The sequence below is a fragment of the Carcharodon carcharias genome, chromosome 10 (genome assembly GCF_017639515.1).
Source record: "Carcharodon carcharias isolate sCarCar2 chromosome 10, sCarCar2.pri, whole genome shotgun sequence".
Taxonomy (NCBI): Eukaryota; Metazoa; Chordata; class Chondrichthyes; order Lamniformes; family Lamnidae; genus Carcharodon; species Carcharodon carcharias.
In genome coordinates, this window is record NC_054476.1 from 143,825,387 (window position 1) to 143,840,384 (window position 14,998).

General features: G+C 47.2%; 1 protein-coding gene across 2 annotated transcripts in view; it reads right to left on the bottom strand.

Moving 5' to 3' along the window:
• The window catches only part of inpp5ka (inositol polyphosphate-5-phosphatase Ka), a 39,699-nt gene extending 27,071 nt beyond the window's left edge, over positions 1 to 12,628 (bottom strand). The window contains exons 1-2 of one of the 2 annotated variants that reach the window (XM_041198044.1): positions 12,397 to 12,569; positions 5,714 to 5,789 (exon numbers count right to left, since the gene is read on the bottom strand). In XM_041198044.1, the coding sequence (XP_041053978.1) occupies positions 5,714 to 5,781 (68 nt within the window). In that variant the 5' untranslated portion in view covers positions 5,782 to 5,789; positions 12,397 to 12,569. Of the gene's footprint in view, positions 1 to 5,713; positions 5,790 to 12,396 lie in introns of both variants that reach the window. The other variant, XM_041198043.1, reaches the window with a different exon arrangement.
• Between the last annotated feature and the right edge of the window lie 2,370 nt (positions 12,629 to 14,998).

Sequence of the window (14,998 nt, forward strand, 5' to 3'; positions counted from 1 at the left end):
TGTGTCAACCGCAAACTTGGCGATAGTACATTCATTTCCCTAATCCAAGTCATTCATATATATTGTAAATAATTGTGGTCCCAGCACTGATCCCTGGGCACTCCACTGGTTACAGGTTGCCATCCTGAAAACTCTCCCCTTTTCCCAACTCTCTGACTTCTGTTAGTTAGCCAATCCTCTATCCATGCTAATATACTACCCCGAACACCATGAGCTCTTATCTCATTAAGCAGCCTTATGTCTAGTACCTTATTAAATGCCTTTTGGAAATCCATTTACTGGGTTCCCTTTACCTATCCTGCTTGTTATCTCCTCAGAGTTCTAATAAATTTGTCAGGCATGATTTCCCCTTCATGAAGTCATGCTGACTCTGCTTGATTATATTATGCATTTCTAAATGCTCTGCTATTACATCCTTTACAATAGAGCTGCAACATTTTCCAAATGACAGATGTTAAGCTAATTGGCCTATAGTTACCTCTTTTTTTGTCTCCCTCCTTTTTTGAATAAGGGTGTTACATTGGCAGTTTTCCATTCCTCTGGGACTTATCCAGGATCTAAGGATTCTTGCAGATTATTACCATTGCTTCACCTTAGGGCTGAAGCACAGATTGAGAGGTGTGGCTCTCTCACACTCTCTTCAGGACACACGTTTCCAGATTCTGGGCAGGTTTCAGATCCGGAGCCCTGGAGTTTCAAATATTTGAAGAGGAACCGAGAGTTGGTTCAGTCATTCAGGAGCTGAACCGGAGGCAGAGACTCAGTTCAGAATGGAGTCAAATCTCTGGTTTTCCAGCTCCACCTAAACCCAACCTTTGGACTGTGGCATCCATTGAGCAGGATGTTCTCACTGAATGGGGGGCAGGGGAAGAAAGTTGGGGGATGGGAGTGCTGCTTCAAAAGTTAAATAAGACATTTTCAATAGCTTCCCTCTTCCATGCTTATCCGTTTTTCATTCTCCTCACCCAGCGTTCTCTCAGTCTAGCTATGTCTCCATCTGCCTCTATATCTCTTTCTCTGTACCTGTGTGCGCCTCTCTCTCGCTTTCCCCATGTGTTTCCCTCTGTCGGTTCCTCTCTCCCAGTCTTTGTTGCTTTCTCTCCCTTCGTCCCTTATTCACTTTGTCTACCTGTGTTTTTCTCTCTCCCTCTCCTTCCCTCTGTCTCCCTCTCAGTCCCAGCCTCAGAGTTCCACGGAGATTACAAGACTAATCCTCTTTTCTCTGTACAATGGACCCGACTCCAATTAGTGAAGCTCTCTACTAACAAGCTAGGACAGAGTGACCCAGTCACCAATACCTTTCAAAAGGCATTTGATAACAGATTTATTCAGAAAACAGGGTCACATGGTACTAAAGGAACAGTGATAACTTAGGTATGTAATTGGCTAACAGATGAGAGGCAGACAGTGGTGGTGAACAGAGCGTTTTCTGACTGGGGAGGGAGTTTTCCATGAGCTCCCCAGAGATCAGTATTTGGGACCATTGCTATTCTTGTTACATAGAAATGGCCTGGATTTGACTCTAGACAATACACTTTTGTCATTTGCAGATAATATCAAACTCGTCAAAATAGGCAAAATTATGAGGATAGTAACAGAATTCAGGAGGAGATAGACAGACTGGTGCAACAGGCAGATACATGGTGGATACAGTTTAGTACTGATTAGTGTGAAGTGATACAGAACATATATCGAAGACAATACAAGGAGAGGGGCCTGGGGTGCATATCCACAAATCCTTAAAGGTGCAAGGATATGTTGATAGGGCAGTTATAAAGTGCGTGGGATACTTGGCTTTGAATAAGGAGCAAGGAAGTCATGTTAAACCTTTATGAATTGCTGGCTGGGCCTCAGCTGGAGGACTGTGTCCAATTCTGGGACAGCACTTTCTTTTTATTCATCCACGGGATGTGGGCTTCGCTGGCTGGGCCACTATTTATTGCCCATCCCTAGCTGCCCTTGAGAAGGTGGTGATGAGCTGCCTTCTTGAACCGCTGCAGTCCATGTGCTGTAGGTACACCCACAGTGCTGTTAGGGAAGGCGTTCCAGGATTTTGACCCAGCGACAGTGAAGGAATGGTGATATATTTCCAAGTCAGGATGGTGAGTGACTTGGAGCGGAATTTCCAGATGGTGGTGTTCCCATCTATCTGCTGCCCTTGTCCTTCTAGATGGTTGTGGTTGTGAGTTTGGAAGGTGCTGAATAAGGAGCCTTGGTGAATTCCTGCAGTGTATCTTGTAGATGGTACACACTGCTGCTACTGTGCGGAGGGAGTGAATGTTTGTGCATGTGATGCCAATCAAGTTGGCTGCTTTGTCCTGGACGTTGTCAAGCTTCTTGAGTATTGTGGGAGCTGCACTCATCTAGGCAAGTGGGGAGTATTCCATCACACTCCTGACTTGTGCCTTGTAGCTGGTGGACAGGCTTTGGGGAGTCGGGAGGTGAGTTACCCGTTGCAGGATTCCTAGCCTCTGACTGGCTCTTGTCACCACAGTATTTATATGGCTGGTCCAGTTCAGTTTCTGGTCAATGGTAACCCCTGGGATGTTGATAGTGGAGGATTCAGTGATGATTAGATTCTGTCTTGTTGGAGATGGTCATTGCCTGGCATTTGTGTGTCGCGAATATTACTTGCTACTTGTCAGCCCAAGCCTGGATATTGTCCAGGTCTTGCTGCATTTGGACATGGACTGCTTCAATATCTGAGGAGTCGTGAATGGTGCTGAACATTGTGCAATCATCAGCAAACATCCCCACTTCTGAGGAACTCCTGCTGTGATGTCCTGGAACTGAGATGATTGACCTCTAACAACCACAACCATCTTCCTTTGTGGCACATATGACTCCAACCAGCAGAGAGTTTTCCCCCTGAATCCCATTGACCCCAGTTTTGCACAGGGCTCCTTGATGCCACTTCAGAAGGATACCTGGGCCTTGCCGAGGTTATGAAGGAGGTTCACCAGGATGGTACCAGGGATGAGGGACCTGAGTTATGTAGAGAGATTGGTGAAGGTGGGATTGTTCTCCTTAGAGCAGAGAAGGTTAAGAGGAGACTGAAAATAAAATTCAAGATTATCAGAAGTTTTGATAAAGCAAATAGGGAGAAACTGTTTCTTTTGACAGGTGGATTGGTGGCTAGAGGTCATAAAGTTAAAATAAATGACAAAGAGACTAGAGGAAAAACTCTTCTTATTATAATCTGGAGTGCATAGTCTGAAAGCTCGACAAAATCAGATTCCAGAGGAAATTTCAAAAGATTTTTTAGACAGGTGCTTGTGTCATAGAATCATTATAGAAACATAGAAAACAGGAGCAGGAGGAGGCCATTCAGCTCTTCAAGCCCGCTCCGCCATTCAATATGATCATGGCTGATCCTCTGTCTCAACGTTGTACTCCCACGCTCTCCCCATATCTCGTGACATCTTTGGGGTCCAGGAATCCATCTTTTTCCTTCTTAAATATATTCAGTGACTTGGCCTCCACAGCCTCTGTGGTAGAGAATTCTACAGGCTCACCACCCTCTGAGTGAAGAAGTTTCTCCTCATCTCAGTCCTAAATGGCCAACCCGTATCCTGAGATTGTGACCCCTTGTTCTAGAACCCCCCCAGCCAGAGGAAACATCATCCCTGCATCCGGTCTGTCCAGCCCTGTCAGAATTTTATACGTTTCAATGAGATCCCCTCTCATTCTTTTAAACTCAAGTGAATACAGGCCTACTCGGCCCAATCTCTCCTCATTCGACAATCCTGCCATTCCAGGAATCAGTCTGGTAAACTTTCGTTGTACTCCCTCTATGGCAAGTATATCCTTTCTTAGGTAAGGAGACCAAAACTGCACACATTACTCCAGGTGTGGTCTCACCAAGACCCTGCAGTAAGACATCCTTGCTCATGTGACTGGTGTACAAGGACACCCAGGTCCCTTTGTACATCAACATTTCCCAATCTATGGCACAGAAGGAGACCATTTGGCCCACTGAGTCCAAGCCAGCTCTCTCTCTCTCTCTAGAGTAATCCAGTCAGTGCCATTGCCCCACTCTACATAGGAACAGGAGCAGGAGTAGGCCATTCGGCCCTTCAAGCATGCTCCACCATTCAATAAGATCATGGCTGATCTGGTTGTGGACTCAACTCCACTTTGCTGTCTGCCCCCTTTAACCCTTGACTCTCTTGTGTATCAAAAATCTGCCTAATTCAGCCTTAAATATATTCAATGATCCAGCCCCCACTGCTCACTGGGAAGAGAATTCCACAGGTTAACAACCCTCAGAGAAAAAAAATCTTCTCATCTCTGTCTTAAAAAAGAGACATTTCTTAGTCTTATATTGTGTCCCCTGGTTCTAGTCTCCCACAAGAGGAAACACCCTCCCGGTATCCACTCTATCAAATCCCCTCAGGATCTTCTATGTTTCAATAAAATCACCTCTCGTTCTTCTAAACTCCAACCTCTTCAACCTTTCTTCATAGGATAAGCCCCTCATCCCAGAAATGAGTTGGGTGAATGTTCTCTGACTGCTTCCAATGCATTTATATCATTCCCCCTTGCAATAAATGCAACATCCCATTTGCCTTCCTAATCACTGTAGCTGCATACTAACTTTTTGTGATTCATTCACTGGAGTGCAACCTCAACAGAGGGAGTTTGATGAGCTGAGGGGGTTCAGTGAGGAGGGGAGGTAGGTGCTCCTTTGCTTTTTCTAACTTTTTCACCCTGTAGAAACCAGTTCTTGCTCTACTACAGGGGAAGGAGCTAGTTGTTTGGTGAGCATCTGGTAAGTTGTTATGGTCTGTTCCTAGTGCTTGGTGTTTCAATGAGATTGCCTCTCATCCTTCTAAGCTCCAGGGAATGTAAGCACAATTTACTTAACTCCTCATCATAGGAGAGCCCCTCATTGCAATCATCATATCCTGTTCCAGGCTGTGTAAAAAAAATTATTCTTCACATTCCTCCTGCATGTCTTGCCCAAAACCTTAAATCTGTATTCCCTAATCCTTGTAGCACCAGCTAATGGGAACAGCTTCTCTTAATCTAAACCTGTCATAATCTTGTCCACCTCTATCAAATCTCCCCTCAATCTCCTTTGCTCCAAGAACAACAATCCCAGCTTCTCCAACCGAACCTCGTAGCTAAATCCCCCACCCTGGAACCGTTCGGAACAGGACATTGTAAGGTCATGGGGAGAAGGCTGGGGAGTGGGACTAATTGGATAGCTCCTTCAAAGAGCCGGCACAGACACAATGGGCCAAATGGCCTCCTGCTGTGCTGTAATATTAAGATTCTGGTTTTATCAGGACTTACCAAACCTGCTCTCTCATTAAAGGATTATGTGGGAGGCAGACTGTGGGGTTAATACCCCAGTCCAGGAAAAAGACCCCCAGAATAAATTCACCCCCGCCCTACCCAATGCCTCTGCCACTGGGTTTGTGCTGTTCCTAGGTTAGGAAAACAACAAACTTGTCTGCAATGCCTTTTGTGGGCAAATATTCCAGTGATGCTCAGTGACCAGGTGGATGAGTAAGCTGATTGGAACTCAGATCGCAGTGGAACTCAAGTGCTCTCAGATGGGGAAGGGGGGATATTCGACCCTGACAGTGCACGAGGCTCAGGATGGTGTTAACACAGGTGAATAGGGCTCAGTAATGGTGTCTCTGAGGTAACGGCGTCTTCAAGGTAACGGCGTCTCCGAGGTAATGGTGTCTCCGAGGTCCCTTACCCAAACTTGATGACTTTGTTTGCTCCATGCACGACACTTAGACCCTCAGCGGGAAGGTACCTCTCCATCCTCAGTCCTGGTGGTGGTAGGGGAGTCAGGGAAAGAAATCACAATCATTATAAGCGGGGATTAGGATATAGAGAGGGGTTGAGTGGGGGATGACACAGTGAGGGATAAGGGTTTGAGAAAATAAAGTTTAATGTAACTTTATTATCGTGATACAATTATGAGGTTTGTAAGATTATTATATTTTAGAATTGTAGTTTTAAATTTATGCTAAAAGAAGGGGATAGTGAGTTCTGAGATCTGCCCGACAGTAAACTTGGGAGGTTTAAGAGATCAAAGGATGGCTTTTTACTGAGAATGGCAGCAGTCTCTGAATTTACAATGAATAGATTCAGAATCTCCAAAATTCCAGAAAGGTATTGTTAGTGTCAGGTTGTAAGCAGCTGTACTGTAAACTGTCCATTTACTTCTAAGATGATTGGGAGTTGTGGTCAAGGATAGCTAATTAGCATTTTTACTTGGATGCAAGGTTCATGTGGTTCACACTGCCATGGGGAACAGGCAGAGGAAGCTGGTTCTGAGTTAAGGTACAGGCTCCTCTACAAATCAATGAATATCATGGACAAACAGCAGAGGCTCTGTGTGGTCAGCAGAGAGAAAAGGCTGCTTGTTGTTGTGAGCTACCACAGCCAGACATTGGAAGGAGATGGTTTCTAGTCGAAGAGACATCCTGCAGCCTTCTATGCATTCTGGGAGATTTGTTCTAGCATGACTGGGGGAAAGGAGAATTGTAGGCACAGGTTTTACTTCTGGTGGTGGATTTAAGAGACTTTAAAACTGAGGAAAACGTCTGGAGACAGTCGCTCGAAGTTGCTACTCGGTGAAGCAGGAATATGGGAACCCACTGGAAGCTACTGTGAACTGTTTGCTATCAGGACTAATTCTGTGGAGAGTGCCATTGTGATAAGTATAAAGGGGAATGTTTCTCCCTGTAGTTTAAAATATAAGTTGTCCACAAAAAGAAAATAACATTTAATCAATAGTGCTTTGAGTAATTTGTTACAGTAATACTTTTTAAAATGTGAAATTTTGTCATGTCACTCTTTCAACTGGAAGTTTCAATCTCTTTTTAAAAGTTATAGGTCTCTATGCAGATCATAACGAACAGGAGCTTAATGTCACTAGATGAAGGAGGGATAGAATGAACTTGCATTTCTACGGCATTTTTCACAATCTCACGATATCCCAAAGCACTTTACAACCAATGAAATATTTTTGAAATGTCATCACCGTTGTAATGCAGGAGACGGCAGCCAATTTATGCATATCAAGATCCCACAAACAACAAGTGTGATAACGACCAGGTAATCAGTTTTAGGTGTCAATTGAGGGACAAACATTGATCTCATGATAATCAGGGAGAATTCCCCTGCTCTTCTTCCAAATGGTGACCATAGTGTTGGCCGTGGGTCAGTTGTTAGCACTCTCGACCGAGTCAGGACTTCAGCACAAAACAAATCCAGGGTGACACTCCAGTGCAGTATTGAAGACGTGCTGCACTGCTGAAATGTTAAACTGAGGCCCTATCTGCCCTCTTGCGTGGCGGTGGTGTATTGGTATTGTCAATAGACTAGTAATCCAGAGACCCAGGGTAATGGCAGATGGCAGAATTTGAGTTCAATAAAAATCTGAAATTAAAAAGTCTAATGATGACCATGAAACCATTGTCGATTGTTGTAAAAACCCATCTGGTTCACTAAAGTCCTTTAGGGAAGGAAATCTGCCATCCTTACCTGGTCTGGCCTACATGCGACTCCAGACCCACAGCAATGTGGTTGACTCTTAAATGCCATCTGAAATGGCCTATCAAGCTACTCGGTTGTATCAAACCACTATAAAGTCTAAAAAGAATGAAACCAAATGGACCACCCGGCATTGACCTAGGCACCGGAAATGAAACGGCAAACTCAGCCCTGTTGACCCTGCAAAATCTTCCTTACTAACATCTGGGGGCTAGTGCCAAAATTTGGATAACTGTCTCACAGACTAGTCAAGCAACAGCCTGACATAGTCATCCTCCCGGAATCAAACCTTACAGATAATGTCCCAGACACCACCATCACCATCCCTGAATATGTCCTGTCCCACCGGCAAAACAGACCCAGCAGAGGTGGTATACAGCCAGGAGAGAGTTGCCCCGGAAGTCCTCAACATCAACTCCAGACCCCATGAAGTCTCAAGGCATCAGGTCAAATACGAGCAAGGAAACCGCCTGCTGATTACCACGTGATAATTACTATGATGAATCAGTGCTTCTCCATGTTTAACACCACTTGGAGGAAGCACAGAGGGTAGCAAGGGTGCAGAATGTACTCTGGGTGGGGGACTTCAATGTCTATCACCAAGAGTGGCTCGATAGCACCATTACCGACCGAGCTGGCTGAGTCCTAAAGGACATAGCTGCCAGACTGGGTCTGTGACAGGTGGTGAGGGAACCAACAAGAGAGAAAAACATATTTGACCTCATCCTCACCAACTTGCTTGCCACAGATACATCTGTCCATAACTATTGGTAGGAGTGCCCACCGCATAGTCATTGTAGAGACGAAGTCCCAGCTTCATATTGAGCATACCTTCCATCGAGTTGAATGGGACTACCACTGTGCTAAATGGGATAGATTTTAAACAGATCTAGTAACTCAAGACTAGGCATCCATGAGGCGCTGTGGGCCATCAGCAGCAGAAATGTACTCAAACACAATCTGTAACCTCATGTCCTGGCATATCCCCCACTCTACCATTACCATCAAGCCAGGGGATCAACCCTGGTTCAATGAAGAGTGCAGGAGGGCATGCCAGGAGCAGCACCAGGTAAACCTAAAAATGAGGTGTCAACCTGTGAAGCTATAACACAGGCCTACTTGCATGCCAAACAGCATAAGCAGCAAGTGATACTCAGAGCTAAGCGATCCCACAACCAACGGATCAGATCTAAGCTCTGTGGTCCTGCCACATCCAGTTGTGAATGATGGCGGACAATTAAACAACTGACTGGAGGAGGAGGCTCCACAACTATCCCCATCCTCAAGTGATGGGGAGCCCAGCACAACAGTGTAAAAGATAAGGCTGAAGCATTTGTTACAATCTTCAGCCAGAAGTGCCGAGTGGATGATCCATCTCAGCTTCCTTCAGAGGTCCCCAGCATCACAGATGCCAGTCTTCAGCCAATTCGATTCACTCCATGTGATATCAAGAAACGGTTGAAGGCACTGGATACTGCAAAGGCTATGGGCCCTGGCAATATTCCCACAATAGTACTGAAGGTTTGTGCTCCAGAACTTGCTGCGTCCCTAGCCAAGCTGTTCCAGTACAGCTACAACACTGGCATCTACCCAGCTATGTGGAAAATTGCCCAGGTATGTCCTGTACACAAAAAGCAGAACAAATCCAATCCAGCCAATTACTGCCCTATCAGTCTACTCTCCATCATCAGTAAAGTAATGGAAGGGCTTAGCAACAACCTGCTCACTGACACCCAGTTTGGGTTCCACCAGGATCAAAGCAGCATTTGACTGAGTGTGGCATTAAGGAGCCCAAGCAAAACTGGAGTCAATGGGAATCGGGAGGAAACTCTCCGCTGGTTGGAGTCATTCCTAGCACAAAGGAAGATGATTGTGGTTGTTAGAGGTCAATCATCTCAGTTCCAGGACATCACTGTAGGAGTTCCTCAGGGTAGTGTCCTCAGCCCAACCATCTTCAGCTGCTTCATCAATGACCTTCCCTCCATCATAAGGTCAGAATTGGGGACGTTCGCTGATGATTGCACAATGTTCAGCATTTGCAACTCCTTAGATACTGAATTTTAAAGTTTTGCCCCCTTGTTCTGGACCCCTCTCCCCCAAGATGGAATGGTTTCACTGTATCCTATTGAATGCCTTTTAATTTTTACGACCTCGATACGATTGCTTCTTAATCTTCTAATCGCAAAGTAATAAAAGCCTAGTCACTAAAACCTGTCCTCATATTTTAACCCTTTTAGCCCCAGTATCATTCTGGTGAATCTGCAACACACCCCCTCCAGGGGCAATCCTGAGGTGTGGTACCCGTAAATGAACATTTGAGATCGGGTCTGACTGACTGAAGGGGGAAGTCAATGTGGTTGCAGCTCATTCTGCAGCATCATTTCCTGCCAGTTACCACTTCCAATCTTGTGTTTCCAATAAAAAATACTCAAGTTTCTATATTTTGTGAGAATAAATACATCCAAATGAAACAAATAATCACCCAATTTTGACTTGAAATTATTTGAACTCAAGAGAGCTTTAGTCTGTATCTAACCCCGTGCTGTACCTGTCCTGGGAGTGTTTGATGGGGACAGTGTAGAGGGAGCTTTACTCTGTATCTAACTCCGTGCTGTGCCTGTCCTAGGGGGGTGTTTGGTGTGTAGAGAAAGTTTCCCTATCTCTTTCCCCCTCTCTCAAGGTGTCGTCATTTTAATGTTGGAAAAATGGCTGCTAATTTGTGCACAAGCTCTTACAAACAGCAGTGCGGTAATGACCGGAGAATCTATGGATTCAGGGATAATTATTGGCCAGGACACAGGGGACAGCTCCCCTGCTTTACTTCAAGATAGCAGCCATGGGATCTTTTACATTGTCTGATAGGGAAGACAAAGCCTCAGTTTCATGTCTCACCAGAAAGACAGCACCTCTGACAGTGCAGCACTCCCCCATGGCTGCAGTGGTGTGTCAGTTTGCATTTGTGCCCAAATCTCCGGAGTGCAGCTCGAACCCATGATCCTCTGAATGAGGAGCAAGAGAGCCACCCACTGAAGTACAGCTGGTACCTGTCCGAGCCAGAACAGGTAGAAATGCACATTGAAGTGGTGTTCATGCATCATGAAAACTCTACAATATTACTTGCATCAATTAAAAACTTTAACATGGCATAACATCCCAAACACTTCACAGGAGAGTCACTGGATACAAAATAGGCACTGAGCCACATAGAGATATTTGCACAGGTGACCAAAAGCTTGGCTAAAGAGGTTGGTTTTAAGGAGAGCTGTGGGGGGGGAGAGAGAGAGAGAGAGAGAGAGAGAGAGAGAGAGAGGAGGTGGGATGGAGAAGAGAGATGCACAGGTTCAGGAAAGGAATTTCAGGGCAGCTGAAGGGACCAATGGTGGATGAGGTCAGAACTAGATGAGCGCAGAGATCTTGGGGGAGGGAGCTGTGGGGCTGAAGGGGGCAACGGAGATAGGGGCGAAAGCATGGAAGACTATGAAAAAGGTGAATTTGAAATAAAAGGCGGTGCCAGACCAGAAGTAATGTAGGTCAGTGAGCACAGGGGTGATGGGCGAAGGGACTTTAATGTGAGTTAGGACTCGGGCAGCAACGTGTTGGGTGAGTTGAAGTTTACAAGAGGAGGTCAGGAGAGTGTTGGAATATTTGACAGTCACAAAGAGCTGGTAACAAATGCAATTAGACATTGCCCTGAGAATTAATGTACTAGGGAGGAGGTGTTAGGGGTTCAGTGATCCCTGGTTACTCTCATTTCTCTTGGTCCATTTTAACTTGTTCCCACTCACATCACCGAGGCCCAGTCCAGCAGCTCAGCCCCCTTTCTCCGCAGCTCATAATCGTCTCTCCAGAAACAGCGCTTGTTTTGAGGGTTGGATATTTGTGAGAGATGCTGGGATAGATTCCACAAGCCCTGGACTCTCCCCGAGGTATGCTGACAGGGCCAAGTTATTATGACGGCTGGGGGGCAATGGGTGGGGGTTGGGGGGCAGTGGGTGAGGACTGGGGGGCAGTGGGTGGGGGCAATGGGTGGGGGCTGGGGGCAATGGGTGGGGGCAGTGGGTGAGGGCTGGGGGCAGTGGGTGGGGGCTGGGGGCAGTGGGTGGGGGCTGGGGGCAGTGGGTGGGGGCAGTGGGTGAGGGCTGGGGGCTGGGAGCAGTGGGTGGGGGCAGTGGGTGAGGGCTGGGGGCAGTGGGTGAGGGCTGGGGGCAGTGGGTGAGGGCTGGGGGCAGTAGGTGGGGGCTGGGGGCAGTAGGTGGGGGCTGGGGGCAGTGGGTGAGGGCAGTGGGTGAGGGCTGGGGGCAATGGGTGAGGGCTGGGGGCAGTAGGTGGGGGCTGGGGGCAATCGGTGGGGGCAGTGGGTGAGGGCTGGGGGCAGTAGGTGGGGGCTGGGGGCAGTAGGTGGGGGCTGGGGGCAATGGTTGAGGGCTGGGGGCAATGGGTGAGGGCTGGGGGCAATGGGTGGGGGCAGTAGGTGGGGGCCGGGGGCAATGGGTGAGGGCTGGGGGCAATGGGTGGGGGCAGTAGGTGGGGGCTGGGGGCAGTAGGTGGGGGCTGGGGGCAGTAGGTGGGGGCTGGGGGCAATGGGTGAGGGCTGGGGGCAATGGGTGGGGGCAGTAGGTGGGGGCTGGGGGCAATGGGTGGGGGCTGGGGGCAGTAGGTGAGGGCTGGGGGCAATGGGTGAGGGCTGGGGGCAATGGGTGAGGGCTGGGGGCAATGGGTGAGGGCTGGGGGCAATGGGTGAGGGCTGGGGGCAATGGGTGGGGGCTGGGGGGTGTGAAGGGTAAACAAACTTAAACTAATTAGCAACAAAGTAGCCGGAAACTGACACACTGTTGGGAGAACGGGGCCAGGAGGCCGGATCTGGGTTTTATTTACCTGTGGGTGGATCCTGATGGGTCTTTATCCGCCCCTCGGCCGGCCCTGCTCTCGGTCTCCGTCCGGGGCCCACCTCCCCCCGCCCCGGCCAAACCTTCTGCCCCTTTCCTAGTTCAGGGCCGCCGTCCCGTTCAAAACCAACCGCAGAGACAGAGCCCGTTCTTAAAGGGATCGGACACGCCGAGCCTTAAAGGGGTCAGTCAGAAGACGCTGGCCCCGCTGCCGAATTTTATTCCACTGTTGGTTGTGAAAGCAGGAAAGCTTATGGGGATTGGCTGAATACGGTCACCTGACTTCCAGCCTCCTCTAATGAAAACCCCTCAGTCTGTCCAATAAAACTAAACCACGTGAAGAGATATGTTTGAAAATATTTACAATGATTGTTATGAGCTGTTTACACAGCAATAATTCAGCTGAAATCGTGAGTGGATTGGGTTCAGTATTCAGCCAATATAAACCTCACATAGTAGCAGACAGGAGAGAATTGTTACTCGCTGTTCACTTTGCACCACCACCACTCTGATTCCCCCATTGCGAGTCCAACATCCAGTATTGGATGAGCAGATATTTCCTCCAAGTATTGGGAAGACCAAAGCCGTTTTCTCCACAAATTCCATTCCCTAGACACCGGCTCCATCCCTCTCCCTAGTCGAACCAGACTGTAAACAGCCTTGGTGGCATATTTGTTGCTGAAATGAGCTACTCACCACATCTGCCCCATAACCAGCTCCCTATTATTTCCATTGCCTGACTCCATTCTTGTCTCAGCTCATCTACTGCCAAAATCCTCATCCATGCCTTTGTTAGCTCCCAGACTTGACTATTCCAATGCTTTTCTGACCAACCTCTCATCTACCACTCTCCATTAGCTTGACTCATCCAAAACCTTGTTACCCATATCCTAACTCACCCTAAATCCTACTCACTCATCACCCCTGTGCTCTCTGACCTACATTGGCTCCCAGTCTGGCAACATCTTGATTTTAAAATTTTCATCCTCATTTTCAAATCCCACCACAGCTTCTCCTTATTTCTAACCTCCTGCCATCTCTTTGAAATCTACCCATCTCTAATTCCAGCCCCTTGAGCATCCCAGATTTCAAACATTACACTATTGGTGGCCCTGCCTTCAGCTGACTGGGCCCCAAGCTCTGGAAATTCCCTCCCTAAACATCTCCCTATCATCAGTCAAGCTGCTCCTAAAACCTACTGCTTTGACCAAGCTTTTTGTCACCTGTCTTAATGTCCCAGGTGGCTTGGTGTCAGATTTTAATGAACAAAGCTCCTGCGAAGCATCTTGGGAAGTTTTAATACTTTGAAGGTGCAATATAAATGTAAACTATTGTGATCAGTGCACTGGCACTATCAAAGTGACAAAGGGGCTGGAGTTTGGAACTGTTGCTGGGCCAGACTCAGTACCACTGACAAAACTTGAGTTGTCAGAATTGAGATACACAATGAGCACAGGAATACATTCCCTCCTCTCCCCAAATGTAGCACAAAGTGTGTTACCTGTGGTACAATAAGCAGCACTCTCACCTCTTTACCAGGAGATTGTGGTTTCAATTCTTACTCCAGAGACTTGAACACAAAATCCTGATAACACACATCTGGTGCAGTTCTGAGGATAAATTGGAGGGCCAGTACTGAGGGACTGCTGCACTGTCAGAGGTGCTGTCTTTCAGATGAGATATCAAACCCTATCCGTCCTGTCAGGTAGATGCAAAAGATTCAAAGTCAATGTGCCAGAGAAAAGCAAGGGAGTTCTCCCCGGTGATATATCCAATATTTATCCCTCAATCAACATCACAAAGAGTAAAAATCTCGTTGGTATATCATTGTCGCATGCCACGTGTTAATTGGCTGCTATGTGAGAGTACACTTGGAAAAAATACTTACTGATTGTGAAACGGTTTCAGGCATCCTGAGGTTCATAAAGGTGCTTTTTTTCTAAAATGGGCTCCTTGGGATCGAAGCAGTTACAGGAAATCAACAGGACCCAGCACTTATCAACCCCAGCATGTTGTGAGGTGAGATGGGGCGTGTTGCCAAGCCCGGGCTACAAGCAGTTGGTAGACTTGAGGAAATCAGGTAAATGTAAAATTGGTCAGGAAAACTACTCTGCAGGAAATTGCAGACTGACACAATTTACCATCTGCCCATTGGCCCGTGCATGAACGAGAGTAAATGAATTATTCAGTCTTGATGCCGGGTCTTAAAAGGGTTAGATTCTGAGGACAGGTAGAGGTGGCAGTAAATGTTTTGCCGGTGATACCCACATCTGAGGCAAACTTGGCTGACATTCCCTGAATACAGAAGTGTTAACATGTTAAAACGATTCGTCACAGTAGGTATGGAGAAATGCGGTGGGAAAATGCGGAACTAAGGGGCGGGGGAGTGGTCATGTCACTGCATTAGTAATCCAGAGACCCGGGGTAATGCTCTGGGGACATAGGTTCAAATCTCACCTTAGCAGCTGGTGAGTTCAGTTAATATATCTGGAATGCAAAGCTAGACTCCGTAATGATGACCATGAATCTATCATGAGTTGTTGTTAAAAACCCATCGGATTCACCAATGCCCTCTAGGGAGGGAAATCTGC